The sequence below is a fragment of the Hemitrygon akajei genome, chromosome 2 (assembly GCF_048418815.1).
Source record: "Hemitrygon akajei chromosome 2, sHemAka1.3, whole genome shotgun sequence".
NCBI classification, from domain to species: domain Eukaryota; kingdom Metazoa; phylum Chordata; class Chondrichthyes; order Myliobatiformes; family Dasyatidae; genus Hemitrygon; species Hemitrygon akajei.
The window spans coordinates 189805203-189820235 of record NC_133125.1 but is presented as its reverse complement, the minus strand read 5'-3'; the positions used below and the strand labels follow the sequence as shown (position 1 = coordinate 189820235).

Sequence of the window (15033 nt, the reverse complement as noted above, 5' to 3'; positions counted from 1 at the left end):
GCTGGGAAAATGGGCTGAAAAGTGTCAGCTGGAATTTAATGCAGACAAGTGTGAGCTGTTCCCCTTCAGTAGGACCCCAGTGTAGGTCTTTCACAGTGAATGGTCGGGCACTGAGGACTCTGTTCTACAGCAGATCTGGGAACACAGGTCCAGAATACACCGGAAGTGGTGTTACAGGGAGATAGGGTCATAAATAAAGCTTTTCTTTGGCCTTCAAAGTATTGAGTACAGGAGATGGATGTTATGTTGAAGTTGTAGGAGATGTTGTTGAGGCCTAATTTGGAATATTGTGTGCAGTTTCGGTCACCGACCTACAGGAAAGATGTAAACAAGTTTGAAAGAGTACAGAGAAAATTTCCAAGGATGTTGCTGGGACTGGAGGACCTGAGTCATGAGGAAAGATTGAATAGTTTCGGACTTTATTCCTGTAACATAGAAGACTGAGGGGAGATTTGATAGAGGTATACAAAATTATGAGGGGGATAGATAGGGTAAATGCAAGCAGGCTTTTTCCACAGAGGGTGTTTTGGATTACAACCAGAGGTCATGGGTTAAGGGTGAAAGATTAAAAGTTTAAGGGGAAGATGAGGGGAAACTGTTTCATTTAGAGGGTTGTGAGAGTGTGGAACGAGCTGCCAGTGCAAGTGGTACATGCAAGCTTGATTTAAACATTTAAGAGAGTTTGGATGGTACATGGATGGTCGGAGTTGGAGGACCATGGATGGTCGGAGTTGGAGGACCATGGATGGTCAGAGTTGGAGGACCATGAATAGTCGGAGTTGGAGGACCATGGATGGTCGGAGATGGAGGACCATGGTCCCGGTGCAGGTTGACGGGATCAGGTAGTTTAAATGCTTCGGTACAGACCAGGTGGGCTGAAGGGCCTGTGCTGTTAATTTCTATCACTCTGTGACGCTCGTACTAAGACATAACGGTTTTTGGTTAAATGGTTATTGTACAGTGCCCCGTGATTAGGCTGGTTTAAAATAGTTGGGGTGCTGGGTGGAGCAGGTCATTGGTCTGTGATGGCCTGTTTCACACTGTCTCTAAATAAATAAATAACCTCTTCACTGTCCATGAAACCACCAATTATAGAGTCCGTCACAAACCTACTAAACACTTCACCTACATTCTCTCCAAATCATTCATATGAATGATGAAAAACAGTGGACCCAGCACCGATCCCTGCAGCAAAACCACTGGTCACAGGACTCCACCCAGACAACTCTGTATCCTATTCCAGATCGTATTGTATCCCATGTGATCTAACTCTCTGCTACCTTGTCAAATCCCTCGCTAAACTCCATGGAGATGATGTCTACTGCACTTTCATCAGCTGTAATTTATTTATTGAGATACAGCACGGAATGGGCCCTTCGGCCCTTTGACCCCCACCACCCAGCAACCCGATTTAATCCGAGCCAGAACATGGGACAAGTTACAATGACCCCCACCACCCAGCAGGCGCTGATTTAGTCAGAGCCTGACCATGGGACAAGTTACAATGACCCCCCACCACCCAGCAACCCCTGATTTAATCCGAGCCTGACCATGCGACAAGTTACAATGACCCCCACCACCCAACAACCCCTGATTTAATCCGAGCCTGACCATGAGACAAGTTACAATGACCCCCACCACCCAGCAACCCCTGATTTAATCCGAGCCTGACCATGGGACAAGTTACAATGACCCCCACCACCCAGCAACCCCTGATTTAATCCGAGCCTGACCATGGGACAAGTTACAATGACCCCCACCACCCAGCAAACCCTGATTTAATCCCAGCCTGACCATGGGACAAGTTACAATGACCCCGACCACCCAGCATCCCCTGATTTAATCTGAGCCTCACCATGGGACAAGTTACAATGACCCCCACCACCCAGCATCCCCTGATTTAATCTCAGCCTGACCACGGGACAAGTTACAATGACCCCCACCACCCAGCAACCCCTGATTTAATCCGAGCCTGACCATGGGACAAGTTACAATGACCCCCACCACCCAGCAAACCCTGATTTAATCCCAGCCTGACCATGGGACAAGTTACAATGACCCCGACCACCCAGCATCCCCTGATTTAATCTGAGCCTCACCATGGGACAAGTTACAATGACCCCCACCACCCAGCATCCCCTGATTTAATCTCAGCCTGACCACGGGACAAGTTACAATGACCCTCACCACCCAGCATCCCCTGATTTAATCTGAGCCTGACCACGGGACAAGTTACAATGACCCCCACCACCCAGCATCCCCTGATTTAATCTGAGCCTGACCATCGGACAAGTTACAATGACCCCCCCACCACCCAGCATCCCCTGATTTAATCCCAGCCTGACCACGGGACAAGTTACAATGACCCCCACCACCCAGCAACCCCTGATTTAATCCCAGCCTGACCATCGGACAAGTTACAATGACTCCCACCACCCAGCATCCCCTGATTTAATCTCAGCCTGACCACGGGACAAGTTACAATGACCCCCACCACCCAACAACCCCTGATTTAATCTGAGCCTGACCATGGGACAAGTTACAATGACCCCCACCACCCAGCATCCCCTGATTTAATCTCAGCCTGACCACGGGACAAGTTACATTGACCCCCACCACCCAGCAACCCCTGATTTAATCCGAGCCTGACCATGGGACAAGTTACAATGACCCCCACCACCCAGCAACCCCTGATTTAATCCCAGCCTGACCATCGGACAAGTTACAATGACCCCCACCACCCAGCAACCCCTGATTTAATCTCAGCCTGACCACGGGACAAGTTACAATGACCCCCACCACCCAGCATCCCCTGATTTAATCTGAGCCTGACGATGGGACAAGTTACAATGACCCCTACCACCCAGCAACCCCTGATTTAATCCGAGCCTGACCATGGGACAAGTTACAATGTCCAATGAACCTGCCAACCGGTACGGGTTTGGACTGTGAAACTTGAGAACCCAGAGTGAATGCAGATGGTCACGGGGAGAACGTACAAACTCCTTACAGCCAGTGACTGGACATGAACCCGGGTCGCTGGCACTGTAAAGCATTGTGCTAACCACTATGCTTCCGTACCATACATACAGTAATCCAGGCTAGGTATCCCTGATTAGTCCTCACCTTTCCAAATGAATGTAGATCCTGTCTCTCAGAATCCCCTCCATTAATGTACCCACCTCTGACGTTAGGCTCACCGGTCTGTATTTCCCAGGCTTTTCCCTACAGTCGATCTTCAATAAATGTTCAACATTAGTCTCCCTCCAGTCTTCTGGCCCCTCACCCGTAGTTATCGATGACACACAAATCTCCAAAATGGGCTCCACACTCTCCTCCTGAGCTTCCCACAATGTCCTGGGATACACTTGATCAGGACCTGGGGATTTGTCTCCCTTTCTGCATTTTAGGACCTGAAGCACATTTGCTTCTGTAATGTGGCAGAAAATGAGGTCGATCATCTTCTGTAACACGGGGGAATTCAGGGCCCTGTGGAACTGGCACAGAAGAGGAGCTGAGGCCTGGGACTGAGAAATGATGACAGGGAGGTTTAGAAGGATACGGGCCAAATGCAGGTAAATGGACTGGGAGGTGATCTGACTGAAATATATAAGGTTATGAGGGGTTAGATTGAGCAGAGGAGAAGGGGAGTGATGAGACAGGAGTCTGAAGTGACTGTGGACTGAAGATTGGTGAAAGATGTCAGGCAGGTTGCTCGAGGTAGCGGGAAGGGTGGGGAGTGTGGACTGTGGAGTTGGGCGTCACTGGGAAATGAATGACAGGTGGAGACCAACACAATGAAAGTTTTGATCGCTAGTCGGAGCAGGGTGGCAGGGAAGGTGGGAGACAGCTGTGGGAGGATGAAAAACAGGAGCTCAAAGGCCAACCTGTGCTGGAATCTTATCAGTAAAGGAGGTTCCACTCTATCCGCCCAAAGGGGAACTTTCCAGTGGCCAAGCATTTTAATTCTCATTCAAAAATGTCGGTCCATGGCCGCCCCTTGTGCCAAGATGAGGCCATCCTCAGGATGGAGGAGAACACATTATATTCTGCCTGGGTAGCCTCTGACCTGATGGCATGAATATTGATTTCTTCTTCAGGTAAAACTTTTCTCATCCCCTCCCCTCTTCTTCTATTCCCCACTCTGGCCTTTAACCTCTTCTCACCTCCCTACCACTACTCCCCGGGTTCCCTCTCCTCTCTGATAAGATTCCTTCCTCTCCAGCCCTTCAGCTTTCCCACCTCCGTCTTCACCTATCACCTTCCAGCTAGCCTCTCTCCCCTCTCCCCACCTTTTTATTCTGGCATCTCCCCCCTTCAATTTTAGTCCTGAAAAAGGATCACAGCCCAAAACATCAACTGTTTATTCATTCCAATAGATGCTGCCTGACCCGCTGAGTTCCTCCAGCATTTTGTGTTTGTTGATTTGGAATTCCAGCATCTGCAGACTTTTTCCTGTTTATGACAATGGGAACCATTAGGGGAGAGATGAATGGCAGATGGAACCAGGACCAGATGGGGGAGGGGTGGAAAGCCTGTGGTGAACTGTGTGTGTAGATGGAAACAGAAGGTGAAGGGGGATGAATATGGGTGATAAGGGTCTCCTTTCCCACAAACCCTCTCCCCACAGCCCCTCATTAGGACAGAGGATGAATTTGCAGAGACTCTGGCAGATATATTTGCTTCACATTTCCCCACAGGTGAGCTGCTGGAAGACTGGAGGGTGGCTCAGGTGCTGCCGTAAGAAGGGCTGGAAGGTCACACCAGGGAACTCCAGGGGAGTCCAGAACTAGAGGGCAGAGACTGAAGGTGAGAGGGGAAAGTTTTTCAAGGGATCTGCAGGGCAACTGTCTCACTGTGAGGGAAGTGGGTACGTGTGGAATTTGCTGCCAAAGGAAGCCGTAGAAAGAGGTAAAATTAAAATATTATAAAATCAATTTAGACAGGTACAACAATAAGCAATGGTTAGAAGGATATGGGACAAACAGAGGGAAATGTGTCTGTGTCTCTGACAATGTGTCCCACTCTGATGGTGCATTTGCATATTATCAATATATCAATGTATCAATGTGTGCGTGTGTGTTGGTTGTGGTAAATATCAGTGAGTGTGTGTACACAATGAAGGTGAGTGTGCACATTGAACTATTTGTATGTTACAGTGTGTCTTCACATGTCCAGTGTGTGTTGACAATGTGTGACACGTGTGTGAATTGTTCAAATAGAAACCATTCACTGTGTCTGAAGAGAATAGTTTCCAGGTTACTGAGGGGACTAACAATGTGCAATGCTGAGGCTCTGACTACAATCTGCTGAACCTTCTTGTGAATGTGTGTGAGGGAGATTTGCCAGACCAGTTATGCTGTGTCCACCAGTGTTAAAGCTGGTTGGTGTGTCTGGGCTCAGTCTCAATGTGGTGGTTTGATCACAACAGTGAGACTGGCGAGTCCAGCAGGGGGCAGAGCTGAGTCAATCAGACTGCGGTCACGGACAGGTCAGACAGGGTGAGTGGCTCGAAGGACTGGTGTGTTTTTCTGACAATCCCTGTCACCACAGTGATACCAAATTTTATCCTCTTTAATGACATTAATGGAATATTAATTCCAGAGCTACCACGTCAGGATTCAAACCCGTGCATTGGCTTGTTTGTCCAGTGCGAATGGGATCAGGATGCAGTGATTCACCTGACAGACCAGTGAATTGGTTGTATTTTTGCCCCTGGTTTGGTGTGTTCAAGGGTCTGACATCTCCAGCTGACCATGTGGCAGTGATGCCTCCCGGCAGGTGGGGTTGGTGCCGGAATGAATCTGTATGTTTTACCTCGTTTAATGCTGTCCAATGCTTCTCCCAATGCTGTGTCGAACAAATAGGGGTGATAGAATTTTTCAGCCTGTAGGGCACCATCTGTCACTGACAATGTCTGGTAATCATCACTGACCCTGCAAATATTATACATCTCGTTATAAACTGATCATCAGTGATATTTGAACTATTTGACAAATCCATACAGAGTTTCAGTCAAGACCATGTCCTACCTCCTCTTCTGACGATCTTCCTCCTGAAATAAATAAAACACAGATCTCAGTTGTCTGAGACTGACTGTCGGCATCTGAACAGCAGGAATCTGAACAACAACACACACAAAATGCTGGTGGAACACAGCAGGCCAGGCAGCATCTATAGGGAGAAGCGCTGTCGACGTTTCGGGCCGAGACCCTTCGTCAGGAATCTGAGCCAAGTTATTACAAGCTGCTGAAAATTCCCACTTAACTCTCTCCCACTGAAACGAATGGAGAAAGAGGGACACAGAACCACGGGAGAAAGCGCAAGGAGTGTTAATGAAATTTATACCATAACTGAGAGGATGGAACTTACAGGAGAGACTGGACAGGTTGTGTATTGTTATCCGGATACGATGTCAGGGAGGATCAGATGGAGGAATTTGACATTCCGAATTGATTTGATGGGGTGGAGTGGAGAAAGTATTTCTGCTTGTGTGAGACCAAAAGTCAAAGATAAAACACCAGATGGTTGCTAATAAATCCCACAAGAAATGTGGTGAAGAGAATATCAGAAACACACTCACAGCCTGTGACTGTAACTGGGTGTTACTCTGAGTCTCAGGGGATATTATACGTGGGAATCACAGAAACGATCACCAGCTCAGTGCTCTGATCAGAGTAACTCATTCCTGAGAAGCTTGCAGACTGTCCTGTGATGTACAGATGTTGTGAGAGGCCGGTTTGGGACAATGACAATTCTGAACAGTTCCACATGGTGGAAATCAGTTTCCAACTACAGTATTTGCGATAAAATGCATCATTTTGTGACTCTGCACATGCACAGAACCAAACTGAAATCTCTCACCATGAGGAACATGATATTTTCGTGTTGATCCATCCGTTCCTGTAACTTCGAGATTTCCTCCTGGATAGAATTTAAATTCTCTTGAATCTCTCGAAGATTTTTTTCCATTGGATTCAGAATCCTCTCCTCCTCTTCCCTGAGATCTCGGAGTGCACGCTGCTCTTTCTCAGTGATAATCCGGCGCAGTTCAGCAAAATGGGATGTGATGTGGGACTGAAATCTGTGTGACTGTTCCTGTCAATGAAAGGAGAGGCCAGTTTACTATAACAGATTAGTGTTGTATTTCCTTCTGACATGGCAGGTAACCATTCAGCCCATTGAAGTCTATGCTGGTTCTCAGAACAATCCCCTCTATCACATTCCCCCACGTCTCCCAGAAACTTACATTCCGTCTCCGACCTGATTCACAGACACCCAACTTCACAAGGTTAATTACAGTCGCCAATTTACCGTTCAACCATGCAATGTCGGCTAAAGGAAGGTACTGGTCACGGGGAGAACATGCAAACTCCACGCAGACAGCTCCAGGGGTCAGGATCGATTCCAGGTTACCGGAGCTGCGATACTTTGCTATTCTGCATTAAAGGGAACAAAACTACACAGCGAATTTGTAAATTCTGCTCAAGAGCCTCACCCGAACTCCAGAAATCTTCTCTTTCTGTTGTTGCTCCATCTCCTCGAAGTCCGATTTCTTTTTAGTGAGAGAGTCTAAGGAAGATTTAACCCGACCCTGGGAATCAGAGAGTGAAGACATTAGACCAAAATATGCAACTAACTAAACAGCTGATCAAAACCTGGTTAGTTTTACCTTGTAGATTTCAGCGGCTTCGTTAATCGGCATGAAGTTGTGAGACTTGTGTTCCCGCGCATCTCTACAGATCAGGCAGATCAGTGTCTTGTCCGTCTCACAAAACAGCTTCAGTTCTTCCCCATGTTTCTCGCAGTGAAGTTTACTTTCCTTCTCTTTCGGATTCAGGTTTAGTTTTCGAGTTTTCTCAGACAGATTTGCCAAGGCCCGATTGACCCTGAGGGTGCGGTCTGCAAACTCCTCTCTACATTCCGGGCAGGAGTTTGTCTGCTCCCTTTCCCAACACCGAGTGATACAGGAGCGGCAGAAGTTGTGTCCACAGTCCAGTATAACCGGGTCGGTGAAGAAATCCAGGCAGATGGGACAAGTTACCTCCTCGGTTAAACCCTCGACCTGTCCTTTCGAAGCCATGTTAACTCCCGGTACTTCCGGGTTCAGGATCCTTTCACTTTCGGGGAGCTGCCGAACCCTGCGGAACCGCGATTGCCCACCAGGGGCGCTGCGGTACCGGGACTGTCCACCAGGGGCACTGCGGTACCGGGACTGTCCACCAGGGGCGCTGCGGTCCCGGGATTGTCCACCGAGGCGCTGCGGTCCCGGGATTGTCCACCAGGGGCGCTGCGGTCCCGGGATTGTCCACCGGGGCGCTGCGGTCCCGGGATTGCCCACCAGGGGCGCTGCAGTCCCGGGATTGTCCACCGGGACGCTGCGGTACCGCGACTGTCCACCAGGGGCGCTGCAGTCTGGGGAATGAATGTTCCTTTTCAGTGAAGCAGGAATCGTGTTCATTCCCACAGCAGCGATGAGAAACACATTAAACAAGTCTAACATAAATAAAGCCGGAGAGAAGAGCTTGTTCAGTTTACGGCAGAACTGAAGGGACAAGTCCTGAAAAGAGGGGCACAAGGGACTGTAAATGCAAGAGATTCTTGCTATTGAGGGAGTGCAGCGTAGGTTCACAAGGTTAACTCCCGGGATGGCGGGACTGTCATATGTTGAAAGATTGGAGCGACTGGGCTTGTATACACTGGAATTTAGAAGGATGAGAGGGGACCTGATTGAAACATATAAGATTATTAAGGGATTGGACACACTGGAGGCAGGAAGCATGTTCCCGCTGATGGGTGAGTCCAGAACTAGAGGCCACAGTTTGAGAATAAGGGGTAGGCCATTTAGAAGAGAGATGCGGAAAATCTTTTTCACCCAGAGAGTGGTGGATATGTGGAATGCTCTGCCTCAGAAGACTGTGGAGGCCAAGTCTCTGGATGCTTTCAAGAGAGAGTTAGATAGAGCTCATAGATAGCGGGGTCAAGGGATATGGGGAGAGGGCAGGAACGGGGTACTGATTGTGTATGATCAGCCACGATCACAGTGAATGGCGGTGCTGGCTAGAAGGGCCGAATGGCCTACTCCTGCTCCTACTGTCTATTGTCTATAGTCTGGAAGGAACTCAGCGGTCAGACAGCATTTGTGGAGAAAAATAGAAGATATTCTGGGTTGAGACAGTCCAGGTGAAGGATCTCGACCGGAAATGTCGATTGTCCATTTCACTGCACAGATGCTGCCTGACCCTTGGTGTTCCTCAAAAGCTCATTTTGTTCACCTCGAGGACTGAAGATAGTCAGACTGAGGTGTAAAAACGGTGGTTAATGTAAATTTATAGCAACTATTGAATCAGTTAATGCTATGGGACACGGGATGTGGAGGGAATCTGCTGTGAGGAGACTGATGCTGTGGCGATGACAAAGATGGACAGATGCTGCCTGGCCCGGGAAGTGGAGGGAATCTGCTGTGAGGAGACTGATGCTGTGGCGATGACAAAGATGTGGCTGCAGGAATCACCACAGGACTGGACATTGCACGTCACAGTGTGGAAAACATTCAACTCCTGATTTCCATTTCCCTCTTGACTTCACCATATACATCCCGGCTCCATAGGTCCGGTCTCACTTGTTCTGAACAGGGCCCACGTGTGGAAATGATTTCCCCCTGCCTGTCTTCTAAACCCCGTCAGCCCCAGAGAGCAGGGGCACTGGGCTGGAGTCTCCACTCACAAACACAGGAGATTTTGCAGATGCTGGAATTCCAGAGCAACACACACAATATCCTGGAGGAACTCAGCCGGTCAGGCAGCATATGGAGAGGAATAAACAGCGTTGAAGGGTCTGGGTCTGAAACGACGACTGTTATCCTCTCCACAGCTGCTGCCTGACCCCCTGAGTTCCTCCAGTATTTTGAGTGTGTTGCTCTGCAATCTCCACGTCGCTGAGTCTGACAGTCTTCATCAGGCAGCGTCCACAACAGCAGCTCGAGGGACAGAGGGACTGGGGGTTGGGTTGTGGGTGTGGGGACCAGTCTCCCACTTAAACACTTGATCTCAGTCAGTCCGGATCGGGAGCAGCATCTCCAACACTATCACACACACTAGGACCCCACACACCCCTCATACAATCTCTTCTCCCTCCTGCTGTCTGGGAAAAGGCTCCGAAGCATTCGGGCTCTCACGACCAGACAGTGTAACAGTTTCTTCCCCCAAACCATCAGACTCTTCAATACCCAGAGCCTGGACTGACACCAACCTACTGCCCTCTACTGTGCCTATGGTCCTGTTTATTATTTATTGTAATGCCTGCACTGTCTTGTGCACTTTACGCAGTCCTGGGGAGGTCTGTAGTCTAGTGTAGTTGTTGTGTGTTTTACATAGTTCAGTGTAGTTTTTGTATTGTTTCATGCAGCACCATGGTCCTGAAAACGTTGTCTCGTTTTTACTGTGTATTGTACCAGCAGTTATGGTCGAAATGACAATAAAAAGTGACTTGACTTGCGTCAGAAAATAACACAATGACCCGGTGCGGCCAGCAGGTGGCGTGATTGCTCCAGTTATTCGCTCTCACACTCTGCTCCCACCCTGTCGGGACGGAGTGTGTCAGCAGATGCCAAGTGCACACCCGCTGCTCCCCACTGTCCAGCAGGGGTTGTGGGGATTTACTCTGATACACCCCCCCCCCCAACTGGTCCTTACCAGGGAGGGAGCATCACAGACTGAGGGGATCACAAGCGAAACGCTCTGGTTTCCTTGGCTGTGTGAGTCTCGGGAAGATACTGTCTGGTCCCGTCAAACTTGTGAGATTGAGTCGGTTCTCCACCCCGAACCCCGGTTTGTGTGGATGCCGTGTAATTTGCTGCCCTGTTAGATATTGGTGCCACGGAGTAACAGACAGGACACTGCATTCGAATAGAGGAAATATATTTATGAATCTGAACTAAAGGGTCAGTAAAGATAAACAAAAAGAGAAGGGCCATTTTAATTAAACAGTTAAATGTTCACAAGTTGGAACTCAACGTTTCACCATATTCACCGAACCTCAATCGGTCTCGGCACCGGACCATCGGATCACGGTCCCGCACCGGATCGAATCTCACGACCTGTTCTCTCCAGCATCTTCTCTCTTCATCTACCGCCGAACAAAAGCCCCAAGCCCAACTTCAGTGTCCCTCACCAGAGAAACCTCCCCTAGTTCCACCATCCTGACTGGATGACACACATTCCTCATCATCCCTTATCTTGAACAATGAGCCGAACAGGCTGAGAGCAGAACAGACTGATCTCACGGAGCTGCTGAATGAAATACCTACAGCAGAACAGGAAAAACGCGACCCAGGGCGTTACACAAGGTACAGAAGTCTGGGAACACGGTGACTCAGCAGCTGTCGAGGCAAAAGTCAGCAAGAGCTGACACAGGCATCATAGACAGTCAGAGTCTCTTTATCCTCAGCGTGGGAAAGTCAAATACTACAGGGAGTGGAAATAAGGTGAGAGGAGAAGGTTTAAAGGAGATTGATGAGGCAAGTTTTCTAACACAGAGAATGGTCGGTGCCCGGAACGTTCTGTCAGGGGAGGGGGTGGAAGCAGATTGAACAACATTTCAGTGGCATTCAGACAGACACATGAACAGACAGGGAATGGCGGGTTGTGGCCAGATACAGACCACACCTGGACACATCAGGATGCTCTTTATCAAAGCCAGCTCAGCAGTCAATACTGTCAAAACTAATCACTAAGCTGCAAGATCTTGGCCTCAATAACTCCTTGTGCAATTGGATCCTCAATTTCTGCACTTGCACACCCTTGTCATTTCAGATTGGCAACGTCTGCTCCACAATCTCCATCAGCTCAGATGCACCACAAGACTGTATTCTCGGACCCTGCTCAACTCGATTTACACTCCTGACCGTGTGGCTGAGCACAGCTCCAATGCCAGGGTTAAGTTTGCTGGTGACACCGCTCTCTCAGGCCAGTCAAAGGTGGTGATGAATCAGCGTATCGGAGGAGACTGAAAATCTGGCTGAGAGGCACCAGAACAACAACCTCCTAATGTCAGCAAGACTGAGGAGCTGATTATTGACTTCGGGAAGAGGAAACTAGAGCTCCATGAGCCAGTCCACACTGGAGGATCGGAGGTGGAGAGGGTCGGCCACTTTAAATTCCTCGGTGTTGTCATTTCGGAGGAACTGACCGGGGCCCGGAACGATTCAGTACAATTTTGAAGAAAGCAGACAGCGTTTCTGCTTCCTCCGGGGTTTGCCAAGATTCAGCACAACATCTAAAACCTTGACAAACTTATATAGGTGAGTGGTGGAGAGCATATTGACTGGCTGCATCACAGTCTGGTCTGGAATCACCAATACCCCAGCACTGAGCACATCTACACAGACCATTGTTGCAGGAAAGCTGCACACCCCCACCACCCGGCTCATGCTCTCTTCCCACTGCTGCCATCAGGACCCACATGATCCAGTTCAGATTCACCCTAACCCCCACCACCCGGCCCATGCTCTCTTCCCACTGCTGCCATCAGGACCCACATGATCCAGTTCAGATTCACCCTAACCCTAACCCCCACCACCCGGCCCATGCTCTCTTCCCACTGCTGCCATCAGGACCCACATGATCCAGTTCAGATTCACCCTAACCCTAACCCCCACCACCCGGCCCATGCTCTCTTCCCACTGCTGCCATCAGGACCCACATGATCCAGTTCAGATTCACCCTAACCCTAACCCCCACCACCCGGCTCATGCTCTCTTCCCACTGCTGCCATCAGGACCCACATGATCCAGTTCAGATTCACCCTAACCCTAACCCCCACCACCCGGCTCATGCTCTCTTCCCACTGCTGCCATCAGGACCCACATGATCCAGTTCAGATTCACCCTAACTCCCACCACCCGGCTCATGCTCTCTTCCCACTGCTGCCATCAGGACCCACATGATCCAGTTCAGATTCACCCTAACCCCCACCACCCGGCCCATGCTCTCTTCCCACTGCTGCCATCAGGACCCACATGATCCAGTTCAGATTCACCCTAACCCTAACCCCCACCACCCGGCTCATGCTCTCTTCCCACTGCTGCCATCAGGACCCACATGATCCAGTTCAGATTCACCCTAACTCCCACCACCCGGCTCATGCTCTCTTCCCACTGCTGCCATCAGGACCCACATGATCCAGTTCAGATTCACCCTAACCCCCACCACCCGGCCCATGCTCTCTTCCCACTGCTACCATCAGGACCCACATGATCCAGTTCAGATTCACCCTAACCCCCACCACCCGGCCCATGCTCTCTTCCCACTGCTGCCATCAGGACCCACATGATCCAGTTCAGATAACTTCAAATTCACTCGCCCCATCACTGAACTGTTCCCACAACCTATGGACTCACTTTCAAGTACACCTCATCTCATGTTCTTGATATTCATTGCATATTTATTTATTTATTTGTTTGTTTGTTTGTTTGTTTATCTATCTATTTATTTATTTATTTATTTGTTTGTTTGCTTGTTTGTTTGTCACTATTTCTTAGTATTTACAGTTTGTTGTGTTTTGCACACTGGTTGTCTGCCCTGTTTGTGCAATCTTTCCTTGATTCTATTGTGATTGTTGGATTTATTGAGAATGCCCACAAGAAAATGAATCTCAGGTTTGTATATGGTGACATATATGCCGTTTGATAAGAAATTTACTGTGAACTTTGGACTGAATACAGTGAACATGGGGGACAGAGGATGTTCTGCACAGAGTGCATTGGTTGCCCCTGTGTAATCCAACAGACCGAAGGCCAAAATATTAAATGGCACAAATGTAGATATGCGTATTAAGAAATAGCAACAGATGTGGCTATTTGGCCCTTTGTGTCTGTCCTGTCCTTCACTCAGAACGTCTGACCTTTGACCTCAGAGCCACCCCCATTATCACGGAGCCCCAGAAATTGAGAAACCTTGTGGAGAGAATTCCAGAGTTTCACTGCGTTCTGGGTGAGCCAGGTGAAACATCATTCTTGCCTCTGCTCTGTCAATACCCTGTGAGATTGTGTCTGTCTCGGTCACACCACCTCTTATTCTTCTAACTTTGAGACAGGCCCAGCAGTGCAATCTCTCCGAGGACACTAGTAGAGGATAAAGCTTTAAAGTGAGAGGGTCAAAGTTGAAACAGGATGTTTTGTTTCAGGACATTACTATTTTCCTCACTGAAATCCCCAGGTTCAAACTGATCCGTCAAGGGACATATCACTAATTACTCTTTCTTCCAACAGATTCACAGAATCTGCTAAATAATCTTGTGCCTTCTTTTTGCCGTCCCGATTCCCCTCTTCAGTGTACTCCGACATTCCTTCTATTTCGCAAGGGAATCGCTTCATCCCAGTTACTTTCACCTGACAAACAACTCCATCATTTTCCTGATCAGAGTCTGGATAACCATCGTCAGCCAGGGTTCCCTCATCCCATCAGTGCTGACCTTCACTCCAACAGGAACATGCTGATCCCGAACCCCTCCAAACTCTCTTCAGGATCCTCACTCACAAGATGTCTGTTTACTTGGGAACACCCTTCTGTTCCACACCTCTTACCCCCGGCCCTTTCTATCCTCCCTCAGTTCAGTCTGTCCATTGATCTGAAGAGAAATAGGGAGAGAAAAGTTCCCCTTCAGTGTCTGTGTGTGGAGCAAAGAGGGATGAGTGAGGTCTGGTTCCCCTCATCTGTGTTTACTGGAATGGAAGCTGGTGAATGTAGGGAGGAGGATAAATAGTATTGTCTTGAAACACGACAAACGAGGTGATGCTGGAAGCCTTAAACACGTAAAGCTGGATGAACTCCTGGGGCCTGATAAAGTCCATCCTCAGACCTTGTGGGGAAACCAAGGAAGAAGTTGCTGGGGCTTTGTTGAGATAATTTGAACATCAAATACTGAACTTTACCCCACACCATCAGCCCCTGTGACATGAGGTCCTGGGTGAGCTGATACAAAATTGGTTTGTGGTTGGAGGCAGAGGGTGGTAGTGAAGGGCTGTTTTTCACA

The 15033-nt window shown here is 48.9% G+C and overlaps 1 protein-coding gene across 1 annotated transcript in view; it reads right to left on the bottom strand.

Annotated features, from left to right (window-relative positions):
• The window catches only part of LOC140721736 (uncharacterized), a 96235-nt gene extending 88152 nt beyond the window's left edge, over nt 1-8083 (bottom strand). The window contains 5 exon segments of the mRNA XM_073036543.1: nt 5818-5936; nt 6033-6055; nt 6865-7098; nt 7499-7594; nt 7673-8083. Coding sequence (XP_072892644.1) covers nt 5818-5936; nt 6033-6055; nt 6865-7098; nt 7499-7594; nt 7673-8083 — 883 coding nt within the window.
• Nucleotides 8084-15033: the final 6950 nt, after the last annotated feature.